General features: G+C 39.1%; 1 protein-coding gene across 1 annotated transcript in view; it reads left to right on the top strand.

Annotated features, from left to right (window-relative positions):
* Positions 1-19,650, top strand: part of LOC117514713 (aromatic-L-amino-acid decarboxylase-like) — a 74,068-nt gene that overhangs the window by 17,934 nt on the left and 36,484 nt on the right. Inside the window, exons 4-6 of the mRNA XM_034175276.1 lie at positions 3,267-3,401; positions 5,603-5,746; positions 17,448-17,515. Coding sequence (XP_034031167.1) covers positions 3,267-3,401; positions 5,603-5,746; positions 17,448-17,515 — 347 coding nt within the window. The remainder of the gene's footprint in view (positions 1-3,266; positions 3,402-5,602; positions 5,747-17,447; positions 17,516-19,650) is intronic.

A 19,650-nucleotide genomic window follows, 5' to 3' on the forward strand; every position in this document is an offset into this window, starting at 1 on the left:
ATCATTTGTAACCTTCACTAATGCTGTTTCTGTACTATGATGAATTCTAAAACCTGACTGAAACTCTTCAAATAGACCATTCTTCTGCAGATGATCAGTTAGCTGTTTTACAACTACCCTTTCAAGAATTTTTGAGAGAAAAGGAAGGTTGGAGATTGGCCTATAATTAGCTAAGATAGCTGGGTCAAGTGATGGCTTTTTAAGTAATGGTTTAATTACTGCCACCTTAAAAGCCTGTGGTACATAGCCAACTAACAAAGATAGATTGATCATATTTAAGATCAAAGCATTAAATAATGGTAGGGCTTCCTTGAGCAGCCTGGTAGGAATGGGGTCTAATAAACATGTTGATGGTTTGGATGAAGTAACTAATGAGAATAACTCAGACAGAACAATCGGAGAGAAAGAGTCTAACCAAATACCGGCATCACTGAAAGCAGCCAAAGATAACGATACGTCTTTGGGATGGTTATGAGTAATTTTTTCTCTAATAGTTAAAATTTTGTTAGCAAAGAAAGTCATGAAGTCATTACTAGTTAAAGTTAATGGAATACTCAGCTCAATAGAGCTCTGACTCTTTGTCAGCCTGGCTACAGTGCTGAAAAGAAACCTGGGGTTGTTCTTATTTTCTTCAATTAGTGATGAGTAGATGAGTAGTAGTCTTTGCAGTCACGCTGTAGCCACGGATCGTGCTCCATAACAATCCCGCAAAGGCGGGATTTGTATTGATTATTATGTAGTATAATCAGGAAAGTGTTATTTATATAACATATGCATTGATTTGTATAATGGCACTGTTTATCATGTTGATCATCTTCATTTTTATGTGGATTCCAGCGCTGGTTCATTTTGGTGTATAATTTACGCCACCTCTCGACCTGGTGTATATTTTCAGCGCAGCGTCCGCCAACGACCATATTGATAAATGCCAAGTAGTGCAGCCGTTTTGGCGTACACCCCATATACGCTCAAATATCGCCGTACGTAACGTTGATACATGAGGCCCAATGTGCCGAAAAAATGCCGATGTCCACTCTTTTCACAATTCCTGTGCTAGTCAGGCGACATACCGGATCAAGACAGCGTCCAGTTTAGAAATGAACGGCACATTCCACTGTTACAGGAGATTTTTTAAAAATGACGCAACCGACAGGCGTGAAAAAACTCACGCATGCGCACAAAGGTTCAAGCTTGGCTGATGCAATCACACGTGATTCAAATCCATATGGTTTTAAAAAAAAATAATAAAAAGGTCGGCTACTTTTCTAACAGACCTCGTAAATACAGTCCATGATTTCAGTTTCTGTTTCTCCTGTCTGGACAAAACGATTAAGGCAATCTTCAAGTTAAAAGAAGCTAAGACCACTGAAACATATATGACAGACCTAAATTTAATAGACATTTGGAGGCAGATGCAGACTCAGGATTATTCCTTTGACTCATGCCTTCATAGATCCAACACTAGAATTGATCTATTTTTATTGTCCACCCAGTTATTTCATAGAGCATTAGATGCTTAATTTACCTAAAATTCTTTGTGACCACTCACCATTAATCTTGTCCATTTTGTTCCCAGATAAACCCAAAACACCCTATAGATGGCGCCTTAATCCCACTCTTCTGCAGGGAATTGATTGTTGCACATTCATAAGAGATCAGATTAAGTTGTTTTGTAACACAAACTGCCTTCTCTCCCAACAGCTTTATTTTATGGGAAACATTAAAGGCCTATCTAAGGTGACAGATAATTTCCTGTTGATAAGTTGGAAACAAATATTACTTTTGAAAAAAGCTTTTTTTTTTTTTTTTGGAAGAAAGATTATCAGAGAAATGATTCTTCAGACACATATCACTCTTTAGTTCAGAGAAAACTTCAATACAATAAACATCTACAAAAAGGAAAGAGCTTTTCAGAACTAAGCAGAGGTATTATGAACTGGGAGAGAAAGCACATAAAACTTTGTCCTGGCAACTGAAGGCAGAGGAATGCACTAGGACTATCAATGCCTTTCAAACTGAAACAGGCCCTAACTCATACAACCCAACAGAAATAAATGATACATTTAAACAATATTATTCAAATTTATACAAATCAGAATTGTCCATTAATGCGGCAATTTTCTATCTCAAATGGAATTACGGAAAATTAGTGAAGAGGATCGGAAAATTCTTGACCTTCCTTTTACACAGGCAGAAATGACAAAAGCTTTAAATTTACTTCAGTTTAATAAATCCCCAGGAGAAGATGGTTTTCCTCCCGAATTTTATAAGGAATTTAAAGATTTACTTATCCCACTGATTATGGAAAGACACATACGCTTCCTGAATCCTTCTCGACTACCATAATCACAGTCATGTTTAAAAAAAAAAGGTAAAGACCCACTAAAATGTGCCTCTTATAGGCCTATTTCACTATTGAACTCAGATTGTAGATTGACTTAAAGTGTTAGCAAATAGGCTCAGTCTAATATTACCAAAAAATAATAAATTCAGACCAGAGTGGTTTTATTTAAAAATGCCTGTCTGCCAATAATTTAAGTACATTTGTATAATATAATTCATTTGGCAAAATCAAGATCTGATCATACTGTGGCTGTGGCGTTAGATGCTGAGGAACCCTTTGATAGGCTGCAGTGGCACTATTTATTTAAGGTATTGACTAAATATGGTTTTGGACAAGTATTTATTAACTGAATGAGAACTCTATATCATAAACCCAAAGTTATGATTCCCTAAATAGATCCAGTAGACAGAGTTGTCCGCTGTCCCCAAGTCTGTTTGCTTTAGCCACTGAGCACTTGGCTGAGGCAGTCAGAAGAAACCCTGATATAAAGGCTTTAAAGTTGGTCAGACAACCCATAAAATTAATCTATTTGCTGATGATGTTGTCTTATATGTAACAGACCCCTTTCATTCTCTTGCTCGACTACAGGGTTTATTAGACACTTATGAGGCTGCCTCAGGTTATAAGGTAAATTATGAAAAAAGTGAAATAATCCTATTAACAACATTCAACTATTTGGCCTATCAAAGTGCATCTGCATTCAAATGGGCTCAAACTGGAATAAAATATCTTGGTATAGTTGTGGACAATAATTGATAGAAACTCTAAATTAAATTCTAACAGGGCTTTGACCTTGAAATTTTTTTCCACGGTAAAATTTTGTGAAATTGGAAAGTAGTGTTGGCGGAGGCTTGCACTGTATGAGCGCGGTGCTCTAGTTATAAACATAAGGTCAACATGATTTCCCCTAATTGATCCACAGAGCACAGCCTGTGAAGCCACCCTGATGTCCCTGCTTGCTGCTCGCTGTAAGACGGTTGATCGAGTACAAGAATCCAACCCCAATTTTACAGAGGCTGACATCATCCGCAAACTGGTGGCTTATACCTCAGAACAGGTAAGCACAAGGAACATTTCCAGTATTTATTGTGTTTTATAGTAGAAGCTGGTCATCTCCAATGTAATATCTGGGGCTGGGACAAGTAATGAAAATCAGTCAACTAACTGAGTATCATTACTCATCAATAGGGTTGCCAACCGTCCCTTGAAAAACGGAATCGTCCCTTATTTGGAAATAAAAGTGTGCGTTCCGTATTGACCTGAAACGGGACGCAGTTTGTCCCGTATTTCTGTGAGAATCAAAAAGTCTGTAAAATGTCAATGGAATTGACTGGCGCTTTATATGGAAACTTGCGGTAAATTTGATCCCAGCCTCTCTCCTGCTTTTCACCAATGAGCTGACAGACACGAGTTGACAATACAGAATCACTCTTATCTCATTGGTCGAGGGACATCTGCTCGCAAGAAGATACCGACGTCATGAGCCGACGACGGTCGCTGGACCACAATAACAAAGCAGTATGGCTGATATCGATACAGACACCGACACTGGCACTGCAGATATGCCTACGGACAGCAATGTCTGTGACGTCGTTACTCCTCCTCCTAAAAAAAAAAAAGAAAAAGAATGCAAAAATACAGGGGAGAATGAGAAAAGGAAAATGGCTGGGTGGAAAAGGTGCGCGACAACAGTATTGTTTACTTTTCAGACTTTATTTTTTTGCACTTTTTATTACACTAAATGTGTAAATGTGCACTGTTACATTGTTTTGCACTGTTACATTGTTTTGGATGATACAAATTTTCTATTGTTTTTTTTTTTTGTTAATTTATACAATTTTAAGTTAAGCAATAGCACTACAGAGATTTATTTTTAAAGAAGACAGAATGCTCATATTGAAATTGTGAGTGAAAATTTATTTTGCACTAAAAATAAATTGCTAAATAATAATTTGTTTTCCACGTGTTCATATCAGAACAAATGCATGTATACATCTACCTAAATTCAGGGTCAAGTCAACAGTGAAATGGTTAAAAATCGTTTCACACAGACGCTGGGAAGGGTGAAGGCAATGGTCAGTCGGCCAGTCGGCCCTGGCGGTTAGGTGTCCCTTATTTATTTTTCAGAGAGTTGGCAACCCTACTCATCAACAAGTCAACAAGTCTTGGTGAGCAAACAAATGGTGGACAAACTGCAATCTGTCAAAAAACGACAGTGAGGTTACTTACATTTTTTTTCTTCTCCCCCCATCTGCATATAGAGTAATGGTAAATGCCACAGAGGCAGAACCATTTATGAACATTAATACCCATATATGCAATTTATTCTTGCAAGACAGAAGGTATGTAGTGCATGAGTGAATGTGATGTGTGTGTGACCCCCATCCGCCCTTCGTGATCAGCCTACAACATCCTACTCAAAGCCAACCCACAACTTCTATCAGGAAGGGCCAACCACCAAAACAACACAAAGAGACAAGAATGAGAGACAAGTGGTGAAGACAATAACTGTGACGTGAGACACCGAGGAGATGGGGCCCCAACCATACAACATACCATGACAAACAACCACACATAAACACAAGTGAGCATCCATTCCCTAATCTAGAACACCGTAGTGTTAATCCCCTTAAGAGCACCCAAAAACCGAATTGTGGTGACGGCCACAAACACGCAACCAACCACACACAGAGACCCAGATCACAGCTAAATATCTGATGCGATCCAATCTTGTTGGGCCAAGACAAGAGTACAGAACCTTACTATATGACATGGACCACTCTGGCACATCAGAAGCCACGCGGCCGGCCGCGAGCACCGACGGAACTGGGTCCAGGACGCAGGGCCCCAGGGGAACCAGGAGAAAAGGGACAGCGGAAGGGCACAGAGGCCAGGAAAGGCAGCCCCCAGAGCCACCGGGCGGCACAGCAAACCAACAGCGGAGCAGCCCGACGGCACCGGAACGCACCCCTGATACTACCCCTCACCACGGAGGCACAGGGAGCAGCCCCATACCCAAGGGAAGCAGGGAAGTGAGGTTACTTAAAAAAGCTGGAACACAGTTGTAGACAACACAGGGGGAGAATAGGGAACCAAGAACTAAGCACACGATGTGCTTAGTTCTTGAAATTAAATTGTTCATTAAAAAAAAAAACTTCAGTGGCCACAAACTTAAAATGAGAAATCTGCATCTATTCTGCTGTCAAGAACAGGCTTGTTTTGCTCTGCTGACAAATGTTATCTTTTTTTACATCTCAGGCTCATTCGTCAGTGGAACGTGCTGGTCTGATTGGATGCGTGAACATGAGGAAAGTTCCAGTTGACAACACATACGCTGTCCGAGGAGAAATGCTGCAGAAATTAGTGGATGAGGACAAGGAGGCCGGACTTATCCCTTTTTATGTAAGACAGCACAAATTACATTCAAGAAGATGGACAAAATAGACAGAGCAGCATTCATTACAGCTCATGGCGGTAACACTCAGGTCCATACGTATTTGGACAAGGACAGTTTTTGTGTTTTTTCCTCTGTGCACCAATACAATGATGCTGAGTTGAGATGATCAAGAGTAGCATTGACTTTTCCACTTAGAAATTACAGTCATACTTATACACAGTCCCACTATTTTCAGAGGCCAAAAGTAACTAGAAAAACAACTTTTATGACCGAATTTTCACTTCTTACATTGGCTGACTTTTTAAAAACATGAATAAAGTATTTTTTTTTAAGTAAAACAACAACAACAACAAAACACTTGTCATTGAAACAAGTGAAAATTCAGTTAAGATTTCTTCAGATGCTACTACTAATTAGTCAAAGGACCAGTATTAGCAAGTGTTACATCTTTTACAAATAACAGCATTTTAAAAAGCTTATGGCTCATCAAAAAAAGTTTGTTTCATCTCATTTATAAAACAAGATGTTTTCAAGACTAATGTTACATTTTTGAGAAGGCCTTATATAACTTTTACTTGCCAAGTGACTGTGTCTTCTATTAAGTATAGATGAGAACTTTTGACCAGAACTAAATATACTTTTAAAGATTTTATGTTTGTGTAATTTGTATAAATAATAATCCTTAAATTACTGCTTTTGGCTTCATTACAAGCACATCTTGATTGTTTCATTTCAAATCCACTGTGTTGGTGTACAGAGATCAAATTACACACATACGGTGCATCCAGAAAGTATTCACAGTGCTTTACTTTTTCCACATTTTATGTGACAACCGTATTCCAAAATGGAATAAATGTATTATTTTCCTCAGAATTCTACTCACAACACCCAATAATGAAAAATGAAATAAGCATATTTGAATTTTTTGCAAATTTATTAAAAATAAGAAACTAAGAAATCACTTGTACATAAGTATTCACACCCTTTGCTCAATACTTTGTTGTGCACCTTTGGCAGCAATTACAGCCTCAAGTCTTCTTGAATATGATGCCACAAGGTTGGTGCACCTATCATTGGGCAGTTTTGCCCATTCCTCTTTGCTGCATCTCTCAAGCTCCGTCAGGTTGGATGGGGTGTGTCGGTGCACAACTATTTTCAGATCTCTCCAGAGATGTTCAGTCAGATTCAGGTCTGGGCTCTAACTGGGTCACTCAAGGACATTCACAGAGCTGTTCTGAAGCCACTCCTCTGATATCTTGGCTGTGTGCTTAGGGTCATTGTCCTGCTGAAAGATGAATAGTTATCCCTAGTTTAAGGACAAGAGAACTCTAGAGCAGGTTTTCATCCAGGATGTCTCTGTACATTGCTGCATCATCTTTCCCTCAATCCTGACTAGTCTCCCAGTTCCTGCCACTGAAAAACACCCCCACAGCATGACGCTGCCACCACCGGATGGTGCCTGGTTTCCTCCAAACCAGGACGCCTGGCATTCACACAAAAGAGTTCAATCTTCGTCTCATCAGACCAGAGAATTTTGTTTCTCATGGTCTGAGAGTCCTTCAGGTGCCTTTTGGCAAACTCCAGGTGGGCTGTCATGTGCCTTTTACTAAGGAGTGGCTTCTGTCTGGCCACTCTACCATACAGTCCTGATTGGTGGATTGCTGCAGACATGATTGTTCTTCTGGAAAGTTCTCCTCTCTCCACAGAGGAATGCTGGAGCTCTGACTGAGTGATCATTGTGTTCTTGGTCACCTCCCTGACTAAGGTCCCTTTCCCCTGATTACTCAGTTTAGACACTCAGCCAGCTCTACGAAGAGTCGTGGTGGATCTGAACTTCTTCCATTTATGAATGATGGAGGCCACTGTGCTCATTGGGACCTTCAAAGCAGCAGAAACGTTTCTGTACCCTTCCCCAGATTTTCGCCTCAAGACAATCCTGTCTTGCAGGTCGACAGACAATTCCTTTGACTTCATGCTCTGTCCTGTGCTGTCAGCTGTGGAACTTTATATATTTACAGGTGTGTGCCTTTCCAAATCATGTCCAATCAACTGAATTTACTCCAGGTGGCCTCCAATTAAGCTGTCGAAACACTTCAAGGATGATCAGTGGAAACATAATACACCTGAACTCAATTTTGAGCTTCATGGCAAAGCCTGTGAATGCTTATGTTTATGTGATTTCTTAGTTTTTTTATATTTAATAAATTTGCAAAAATCAATTTTTTTTTCCACATTGTTATTGCCTATTGTGTGTAGAATTTTGAGGGAAAAAATTAATTTCTTCCATTTTGTAATATAACATAACAAACAAAATGTAAGATAACAAAATGTGGGAAAAGTGAAGTGCTGTGAATACTTTCTGGGTGCACTGTACCATGTAAATATAGACCTGGAATGGATGTACGTGCCTCAATCTATTAGCGTCGGCATTGCTAAGGGTGGAGATGTGCAGATCATAAATATTAAACTGACCTCTTTTTTTGCACTAGCGTCACTATTTCTTAACAGATTTTAATAAATGTAGGCTTGTTTTAAAGCCCTTTGAAAGCTCTTCCTAATGAACCTATGCATGTGTGGGTGAAAAAAACACATATATAAAATGCCGAAATTTGAGGAAATTATGACAAACTGTGCTGCTTTTCTCACTCTATTGTCGCTATTTGTTAACAGAGTTTAATAAAAGTAGGCTTGTCTTAAAGCCCTTTAATTGTTCTTTCTAATGAACCCATACATGCCTGGGTAGAAAAAAATGTTTTATGTAAAGTGTGGAAATTTGGGGGAAAAATATGCCATTCTGTTCATTTACTGTGATGATTTTTTCCTGTCATCATAATTCTCGATAGATTTTTATAAATGAAGCCTTGTAAGTTGTATTAAAGCTGAATTAAAACTCTAACGAACCCATACATGGCTGGATAAAAAGTCCTTATGTATTAAATTATAAATCTGAAGTATGCCTTGCCATTGTGCTCATTTACCTTGCTGCTTTTTCCACTGCAATATTGGTAGTCTTTTAATGACAACATATATATGATTTTTATTAACATTTTATTACAAGTAGATCCATCCAGAATTTATGACTTTTGACCCTCAGTCAGGGTAAAAAGTACCTCCTCCATCCCATCCAACCACACTGTTAAAATTTAAATGCTGCCTGTGACCACCATGTACATATCATATTAAACAACACTGCAAGTATATATACAGGTATATATATATATATATATATATATATATATATATATATATATATATATATATATATATATATATATATATATATATATATATAAACATTTTTGTTTCCGTATTTGTATGCATGTGAATGCAGCTTAATGAAAAGAATTTATGGCATTGAGTTATAGTCTCAGTATATCTATATTAAATTGTGACATAACAAATTTAAAATAGACATTTGTTTTACATACTTACTCTACAGTAAGGCTATTGTACAGTTCATTTTGATGGCGAAGCACTGGCTGCCTTTTTTCCTGTCATTTCACTTGTAAATAACAGGTGCCATAACTGGCTCAAGGCACTGTCTCCACCCTTAGTTATGGCTGCCGTGTGGCATGCCGCCAGTCACGTTGTGTCCATTCCAGGTCTATTTTTCCATGCACTGTACACACAAAAGGGCCAATGCCAAAATACTGATGGACCCACTCACTGCAGATGTCAATCAGTATGATTAGTTTTATCACCACTATTCCAATGATATCATGAACAAAATACACAGATCTCTTCCAAACAGCACTGTAAAAACAATAGTTTAGAATACTTTAAATTTGCAGGCAACAGTCTGCACTAAGACTTTTATGTTGTGCCGATGATGAAATACAGGGCTGGACTGGGGAATTTTTCAGGCCGGGCATTTTTAACCAAGACCAGGCCACCACCAGGTATCGATGGGGAAAAAAATTAAGCCTGCTGTGACAGTGTTTTTTTTTTTTTTTGGTCCCTTAACCAATCAGTGTGCACCAGGAGACACATACATTTTACACTATAAGAAGCGTTATGAAAAGTTCTCCCGAAATAGTTATCATAGGCTTATCAAAAGTACGATCTATTGACAGTAGGTCACATTACTTTTTAGACATAATAAGCCGTCATTTCATTCAGCCTTGTTACTTAAATTTAGAAATAGAAATTATATAAAAATATTTGTTATAGAAATACTGTAGGCTATATTATAAATAATATATCATCACTTGTGTGATACAATTCATCATATAAAGCAAGAAATGACTGGATGACTGGACCAATGACTGGATACAAAGGTTGAACTTTTGAAACTGCAATACACAAAAGGCCACAAGATGGAGACAGTTGTCTATCTCACTACAAGCTACAAGTAACATCAAGGATTTCTTTTATTACCAGTTTGTGTTGCTAATCAACTTAGAGAATGACTCTCAATTTAAAATAAAATGTTAGGTATGTGAAATTATGCCAGGACTTGGGAAAATACATTTTAGACAGGGACACCGTTATACCACGCCACCGCACCGCAGACTGTGCAAAACAGCATACTTCGTATGACCGACACACTACCGTCACACAAATAGAATAAAGAAACAACCTGGCGGCGACAGCATGGTAGCTAGCCATGCACACCATTTGCACAGGTTACATTGCTAGGCTAGGTTACGTGACTGGCAGAGTTAGCACGAACGAAAATAATATTCAACCTTAATTCATATCTGAGTGACCCAGTTAGACAGCACTTTACTTCGGACCAGAAGATCAGAATGTCTCTCTCACACACAGATGTCTGATTTATGAACAAGTTAGGTTGCTGTTCATCAATTAATAGCTGAAGTTAACCTTCACTTACCGTCGTGGCCGTAGTGGTCCCTGCCTCACTTTATAGTCACCCTTTCTTGACTTCAATGAAAATATATACTTGTTTTATAAAAAGAAAAATAAAGACCTCTTTCTTGACCTCATATTTAACTGTTGACAGCACTGTAACAGTAAAACTTGTAATTTCTAACCTACATTGTTAATAAATGTAACTATTAAATTCTTTCTAACATTTTTCTAACATTTAAATTTTCTCTAAACATTTTACTTGTCGAAATTATTATTATTTTAAGTAGTATTAGTAGTTGAAGTAAAAAAGGCTTCAAAACTAGACCTTTAATCTAGGGGTGTTGTGAGGGGGGACATCCTTGCCCCACGCCCCCATTCCATCTGGATTCGCCCCTGCTTTGGCGTTTGAGCACAAAGAATGGATAACATTTATTTATGCAGAAAACATGACCAGATTTACAGGTCAGAAAGTTTTATTGCATTTTCACATCATGCGCTCCCCAGAAAGAGTGTTTAGGTGCATTTGAGTGGAAAAAAGTGTTAGTTGTTGACGCGTCGCGGAGGATCAGCTGTTTTAACGTGTAGATATGGAGCGGCTCAGCTCAGCTCTAAATAAAGGAGGAAAAAAAGCATAAAAATGTCTTTGTAAAGCTCAGTGCAGGTGTGCTGTTATCACTGCGCTTTAAGAGGTGAGGACTAGTCGTAGCTGCTACAAAAAAAAAAAAAAAAAAAAAAAAAACGCAGATGAAAAGCTCACAGCTCACTTTACTTCGTAAAAAAAAAAAAAAAAAAAAAAAAAAAAATCCGCAGGCCAGTAGGCCATCGGGCAAATGCCCGGTGTGCAATACTATCAGTCCAGCGGTGATGAAATATATACTATAACATATATTTCATCATCATCGGCATAACATAAAAGTCTTAGTGCAGACTGTTGCCTGCAAATCTGAAGTATTCTCAACTTTTTTTTTTGACAGTGAGGGTCCTCACATACAACATCAAATTTAAAAAAAATACAGCAAAACTAAACAATGTTGTTGAAAGAAAGAAATATTATGTTAAAAATGGACTTCAGGAAGTTTCATGATTTGCATATTTGTGTCATTTAGTTCTGTGCAATTCTTGGCACCACTGCATCATGTGCTTTCGATCACCTCACTGAGCTGGGACCCATATGTGAGTCAACGCAGCACATACTGGATTTAATTCCACACAAGAAACACAACGAAACTAACACATTATTCTCTTGAATTTTTGCAACATACTGTATGGGGGAAAATAATTTCTGCTGAAAATCTGAACAATGTTAATATGTTCAAGTTTTCAATGACTTTTTACATTGTTCATCTGAAATGAAGTTGCCTTTTTTGCATGCACACTTGATGTGCAACTGCAATGTGTTACTCTAAAGCCAGAATGCTGTTGGTTCTCTGGATAGATGGAAAATATCTTGTATGGACTCTGTTGTGGGAACAGGCCCACTGAATGGCATGAGCTCTGCTGGATGACCCCTGCCTGTAGACTGCATGGACTTTTCATCAAACGCATCTTCTTTTGTTGTGTTATGTTCTGTTTTGTAAAAAAATTGTAAAAACCTTGTAACTGTTAGAATGGCCTTGGCAGTGGGTCAACCCTTTGAGTCTGGTCTGCTTGAGATTTCTTCCTCAGTATCATCAGAGGGAGTTTTTCCTTGCCACTGTCGCCTGAGTGCTTGCGCTAGGGGTTGGTAAGGTTCGACTTTACTTGTGTGAAGTGCCTTGAGGCAGCTTTAATGTGATTTGGCACTATATAAACTAAATAAATTGAAGTAAATTGAACTGACGGTGAGACGTTGACATTAATCTGAAATTCTTTACTGTGGTATCTGGAAAGTTCAGAGTGTGCAGTAACTGTGGTTACGTACGGGGTGCCGAGCGGCCCTATAAAAGGCTGTGACTGCTATGAAGAAGCTGGGAGAAGGATGGGCAGATGAAGAGACTAGTTGGTTGTATATTTGAGCTGTGTAAATAAATGTTCACTGTGTTCCTGTGCAAACTTGTCGTCTTCATCTGCAACATTTCTAAGAAAACAGAATTTGGCGATGAGGATGGGATATTGCCTTGTGAAGTGAGTTTTGAGCTGAAGACTGAATTACGTTGAGATGAGGAACACATGATGAAATAATGGTGACGTTCAGGAATGGAGAAGACCTCCACCACTTTAACAAAACAGAGGAAGAATCTGAAGCCTACCTGGAATGGCTAGAACGGTTCTTCATGGCAAACAGGCTGAAGTATGGTGATTTAAAGTCAAAAACAGTGTTTTTGACTGTTGTTGGAAAACGGAACCACACCCTGATGGACTTGAAAAGTCTTCTTTGCACTCATATTGTGCCAAAAACAATCTTTATTGCTGAAAGAAATAAGTTTAACACCCGAAAGCAAAGAGAAGATGGGTCTATCAGTGACTTTATGGCTAATCTCAGAAAGCTGTCTTCAACGTGCAAATTTGAAGCATTTTTGGATAATGCATTGCTTCTGGTATTAACAGCCATGAGCTTTGGGGCCGAATGTTGAATGCTGCCCACATAAAATCCTTAATGTTAGCAGGGGCTTATAAAATGGATGTGGCACATGAAGTGGCGAAACAAAATGAAAAGCAGTGGTCATAAAAGTCCCTGAAAACCAATGCCATTTTCAAGAGAGCTGTTCCTAAGAAAGAAGAAAGTGAAAAACCATGCTACAGGTGCAAAGCGAAAGGACACGTGCCACACGACTGCCATTTTAAGGAGGCAGGGTACCGGAGCTGCAGTAAGAAAGGGCACATCACCAGGGTGTATCACTCATGACCAGAAGAGGCGGGTCGCACACGACCAGAAGAGGCGGATTGCTCAAGACTGTAAACTAAAAGGCCCCAGACATCCCAAGTGAACCAATCACCTGATGACAGCAGAACAGAGTGATGATTGCGATCGGGATAAAGCACTTGAGATGCTGCATACCGAGATCAACACCGTGACAGCTTCATGAGAGGAGGCAAGAGATTTTCAGCTTCATTCATCTGAAACTGTTTGAATTAGAGGCTAAAGCTTACTACATCTATGTACAGGTTAATGGTAAGTGTATGAAAATGGAAGTTGATACCGGCACAGCTGTATCTGTTATATCTGAGCCACTGTACAAACATAGGTTTAAAAAGGTTAAACTTGTACAGTACATTCCTGCTGCGAGATGAGAACTTACAACAAACAAGCATTGGAGGTAAAAGGGTGAGTCCAAGTGTTGGTAAAATGTAAGGGAAACAGTCATACACCAACCTTGTTTGTGGTAAAAGGAAATGGTCCAGCCTTAATGGGAAGAGACTGGATTGAAAGGTTAAAATTGGATTGTTTTTTTGTAAACCGAATGGCATCAAAGAGTGTAGAAGAGCTTTGTGGGAGATATCCAGATGTGTTCCAACCTAGCCTGCAAAAAGATAAAAGGCACAGGTGGCCATTCCAAAATTTTGTAAACCTTGTCCTGTGCCTTAGGCACTAAAAGATGCAGTGGAAGCACAGTTAACCAAAATGGAAAGAGAAGGTGTTATTACAGCTGTTATTGTGAGTGTGCTGCACCCACTGTAAATGTACCAAAGGTGGGTGACTCTGTCAGGATATGTGGTCACTACAAAGTGTCCATAAACCCTTGGTTGGAGGCAGATCAGTACCCCATTACCACAAGACGTGTCCACAAAATTGGCAGGAGGTGACAGATTCACAAAACTGGATTTGTCACGAGCATACCAACAAGTGGAACTTGATGAGAGTTCAAAACAGTACGTGACAGTGTGGTGTGTCACGTAGGCCGGTTGAAGTGATGTAGAGCCACAGATACCGGTGATATATTGTGCACTTATTGTTTTGGAAGATTATATATATATATATATACTCAACAAAAATATAAATGCAACACTTTTGGTTTTGCTCCAATTTTGTATGAGATGAACTCAAAGATCTAAAACTTTTTCCACATACACAATATCACCATTTCCCTCAAATATTGTTCACAAACCAGTCTAAATCTGTGATAGTGAGCACTTCTCCTTTGCTGAGATAATCCATCCCACCTCACAGGTGTGCCATATCAAGATGCTGATTAGACACCATGATTAGTGCACAGGTGTGCCTTAGACTGCCCACAATAAAAGGCCACTCTGAAAGGTGCAGTTTTGTTTTATTGGGGGGGGGGATACCAGTCAGTATCTGGTGTGACCACCATTTGCCTCATGCAGTGCAACACATCTCCTTCGCATCATCCGTGAAGAGAACACCTCTCCAACGTGCCAAACACCAGCGAATGTGAGCATTTGCCCACTCAAGTCGGTTACGACGACGAACTGGAGTCAGGTCGAGACCCCGATGAGGACGACGAGCATGCAGATGAGCTTCCCCGAGACGGTTTCTGACAGTTTGTGCAAAATTTCTTTGGTTATGCAAACCGATTGTTCCAGCAGCTGTCCGAGTGGCTGGTCTCAGACGATCTTGGAGGTGAACATGCTGGATGTGGAGGTCCTGGGCTGGTGTGGTTACACGTGGTCTGCGGTTGTGAGGCTGGTTGGATGTACTGCCAAATTCTCTGAAACGACTTTGGAGACGGCTTATGGTAGAGACATGAACATTCAATACATGAGCAACAGCTCTGGTTGACATTCCTGCTGTCAGCATGCCAATTGCACGCTCCCTCAAATCTTGCGACATCTGTGGCATTGTGCTGTGTGATAAAACTGCACCTTTCAGAGTGGCCTTTTATTGTGGGCAGTCTAAGGCACACCTGTGCACTAATCATGGTGTCTAATCAGCATCTTGGTATGGCACACCTGTGAGGTGGGATGGATTATCTCAGCAAAGGAGAAGTGCTATATATATATATATATATATATATATATATATATATATATATATATATATATATATATATAATGTGCAGTGGTGGGCACACTTCCGATAATCCGATAACAGAATTATCAAAGATAATGTTTTCATTATCGGATTATCTTTTTAGATAATTTTAAAAACCATCATCGGACTAATTATCTTCCGATGAATTACCGTCCGATAACTTTTAGACCGATAACATACCAAACTAAGCTGAACAGTGAAAAACATTTTTAAAACTGTTAAAGCTGTTGAGACCTACCTGTTAAAAGTTTCCTAATAGGCATGTTGTTCTACCCTCTACAATCAGAAACCACTCTATCGTCTGTAAGCAAAGGAGAACTGGTGACCAAAAAAAAAGTCATTTCCTTTAACACCATACTAATATAACCGCAATGTCACCAAGTCATCCAGAGGCATACATGTTTAACTTATGCTTCAAATTTTAACCACTCATTTTAGACAAGTTATTTAAAATTATTGTCATGTCTGAAGTTTATAAAGTGAAAATATCAGATATATGTTTTCGTTTTAAAGTAATGTGCTAATTTTTAAGGTTTTGTGAGCACATGCTGTGCCAGGCAGCATTGCATTATGGGTAGCATAAAGTAATCTCAGACGTTCACGACAGGACAAATGCATTTCAGACACTCTGTTCAGGATCCACAGATAACAGCATTAAACTCTAGTGCCAAAAACTCTCGTGAATATATTCTCTGGGTTTATATATAAGTTTTGGAGGTCATGTGATTTAGACACGAGTGTAACAACAACAACAACAAAAAAGAAATAAAAAATTCATTCATTCATAATACTAATAATAACAACAACAACAGCTATTTACCAAGAGACAACTGTATGTGTAAGTGTGTGTGTGTGTGTCCCTCTTCTGTTCAAATGTCACTTTGGAATTAAGCCAAACTTAAACATATACTTTGACATACGGATAGTGAGATAGGCTCCAGATAGACTTACAATCATGAATACTTGCTAACCAGCACATTAAATAATGTGGGACATGTCCTTTAAATTACCAAGCATGTCAGACAACATTTGCAAGTTGAAGTCTGTAGCCTACTGGCTCAACACACAATTAGTCTGGTTAGGCTACGTCTATAGTGAGAAGGGACCCAATTTTATTAGACAATAGATTTATTTGCTTTGTTAGAGGCTATTTATCTGCTTACTTTGTTATCCAAGAACCAAACTCCGACCCTATGCTCGAACACTCTCTGAACTCTTCATGTGAATCAACAATCAGAGAATACTGCAGTGAGAATGTTGTGAGCAGATGTTAACAGCTGTTTCGGGTGTGCTCCTTAAACTGAACTCCTTTCATGAAGAAACATGCGCTGTGGTCTGGTCTACTGTAATCTAGTCATCAACAGAAAAATAACAGGAGCAGTTTCTATTTTGGTGTGAAATTTCTTGCTTGTGCGTGAGAGCATGAGATTGATACTGAAAGTGTGAGAGTGTCACGCCAGATGCGTGAGAGTTGCCAGCTCTGCCAGGTTTGAGGCTCTATTGCTAGGTTATCAGAGGCCAGCGAGCAGGCAAACAGCTGCTTTGAATCGGTCCACATGACAGCTGTCAGCCAGGAGTCTGTCTCTTATTGTCTCCCTGTGTTGTGTTATTGCATTTGTGGAGGTAAAGAAAATGATATTACATAAAAATGATAAGAAAAAGATTAGAACAGATTTGGGAAATTCTGTCTGGCTTGAAATAAATCGAGTCAAAATGTTATTTTTTGTGCACCATGCTCGCTGGTGACTGGATGATCCTCATTTGCATTTCAAGTATATTGTGCCTCCTTTATTCAAGATTGTCCTGCTGGTGAAAAGGTTGCCATAAAGCACCTAAGTGTACTGTTGTACATGGTGGTTTTGTCATATTTTACTATTTGCTTTGTGCACATCTCTTAATTTTATGTAAATTCTTTAACAGCACGTGTGCTCGTAACAGTACTGATGACTTCATTGCTGATTTTCTTTTTTTTTCTTTTGAAGTTTGCAGACTCATTCAACTTCAACCCACACAAATGGCTTTTAATCAACTTTGACTGCTCCGCAATGTGGTAGGTTGTATGGTTGGTTTGTTGCATAACACACATTTAGAAGAAACCCACTTAAATGAAAAACAATATTTTGGCCTCAGTATTACTGTCGCGGAAGCAGCCGGTCTGCTCTGTGTCAGCCTGATCCTGTCAGATCTCAGAAGCTAAGCAGAGCAGGATCTGATTAGTACTTGGATGGGAGACCTCTTTGGAACACCAGCGGCTGTGTGTGTTTCTCCAGGTAAAACTGGAGTTGTGTCAGGAAGGGCATTGCCAATGTGGATCTGGCTGTATCCGCTGTGGCGACCCTGAACAAAAACCGGGAGCAGTTGAATGAACAACAGCATTACAATACTGTCACGGTATCGGATTTTCTTCCGGTTTCTGCTTCTTTCGGCCAACGTCATGTTATGTGCGAAGGGGCCTTAACAGAGTACAAGCTGAGCCCAAGTTTAAAAAGATTTGTCTTCAGCTGCTTTTTGAGCAAGTCAGCTGAGTTCATAGATCCCACAGTGTGGAGCCATGAGTAATACACAAATAGCACATTGCCCGTGGGGATCCACAGGCTCTAGATTGGGTCGTGTTTAGAAAATAGTTAACTGATATTTTTTAAGGGTAGTAATTAGGGGGTAATTATTAATTATGCAAAATTTCTATAATGATTTGGAATGGCGTGTGAGTCCAGAATGTAATGATCAACATCCATTGTTCACTGTTATTACGTAATATCTGTAATTTTTCAAAAAATATTAGTCCTATCACGCTCCGTTTTGGCAGTGTTCATCTTTGACCCAAAATACATAAACATACCAACGAGGAAATGTCAGCTCTCCTCAGTTTCTCCTTGTTTGCAGGTACACTGCACGCACGCATGTATGCATACACATACACAGAGGCCACTTGGTTTTTAATATATAGATGATTTACCACCCCCTGCTGTAATGGAGTGTGAGTACAGAATTGAATTGTCAATTCTTAATAGTTAATAATTATCAGTTGTTAATTTAATTATCAATTAGCCATTGTTAACTGTTGTTACCCAATATCCCTAATTTGTCCAAAAAATATGAGTCCAACTTTCTGTTGTCGCGGCGTTTATCCTTGACCCAAAATAGATAAGCATACCAACCGGCATATGTCAGCTCTCCCCAGTTCCTCCGTCATCGAAGCCATACACACACACCCACGCATGCACGCACACATACACATATTACCAATAATACAACCATTACCAATAGCCCAATTTCATAGCCTTAAGAGTGTGCATATCATGAATGCTTGGTCTTGTTGGATTTGGGAGAATCTACTGAATCTACTGGTACCTTGTTTCCCATGTAACAATAAAAATATACTCAAAACTTGGATTAATCTTTTTAGTCACATAGCACTACTATTATTCTGAACACTACTGTACACAGAGGCCACTTGGGTTTTAATATATAGATTAATTGTAACAATTTGCTTTTCCAGTTTAAACAACCAAGATTTCTAGGTCCGGTTGACAAAACTATATTAAGTAAATATAGTGTTTGATTTCTTAGAGAATATGAGGACACGTGGCGCTACTGGGTTCTCCCACATCCGCTCAGATTGTAGGTATGTCCCTGATCCTTGCTCATATGAAATTGTTTTTTTTGTTGTTGTTTTTTTTTTTGGGGGGGGGGGGGGGGGTCATTTTTTGTGGCTACATATAGTACATGAATAGGATAGGACAGGATAACCTGTAAAAATGTACAATTATGCAGGCTATTTTTAGCACGGAACACCATCTGTGTTTGTCAGAAAGAACCCAGTTTAACTCTGCAGTGAGTCATGAGCTCACAAAGCTACAATGAATCTTTCTAGCAAAACCAGTGTACATCAACACCTCGCTCATTTTGACAGTAAAAACAGGTCCCCGCCTTCCACCTGCAGCTGCTGTCAGCAGCAAACAAATTCAAACAGTGTGCACAAAAACAGCGCTGGAGTGTAAGCAATTACAAAGGTAGGCATTTGGTGAAGGGATGAGATACACCAACTTACTTTCCATCACCTGGGACACACAAACTGTCTCTATCCTGCTTGAAATTTAAATGTGCCAACTTAAATGAAGAATACTCACAGTAAATCAAATATGTTGCTCTATATACAGTCATAAATATATACAGAATGTAAGT

Source organism: Thalassophryne amazonica, chromosome 7 (genome assembly GCF_902500255.1).
Source record: "Thalassophryne amazonica chromosome 7, fThaAma1.1, whole genome shotgun sequence".
Lineage (NCBI taxonomy): Eukaryota > Metazoa > Chordata > Actinopteri > Batrachoidiformes > Batrachoididae > Thalassophryne > Thalassophryne amazonica.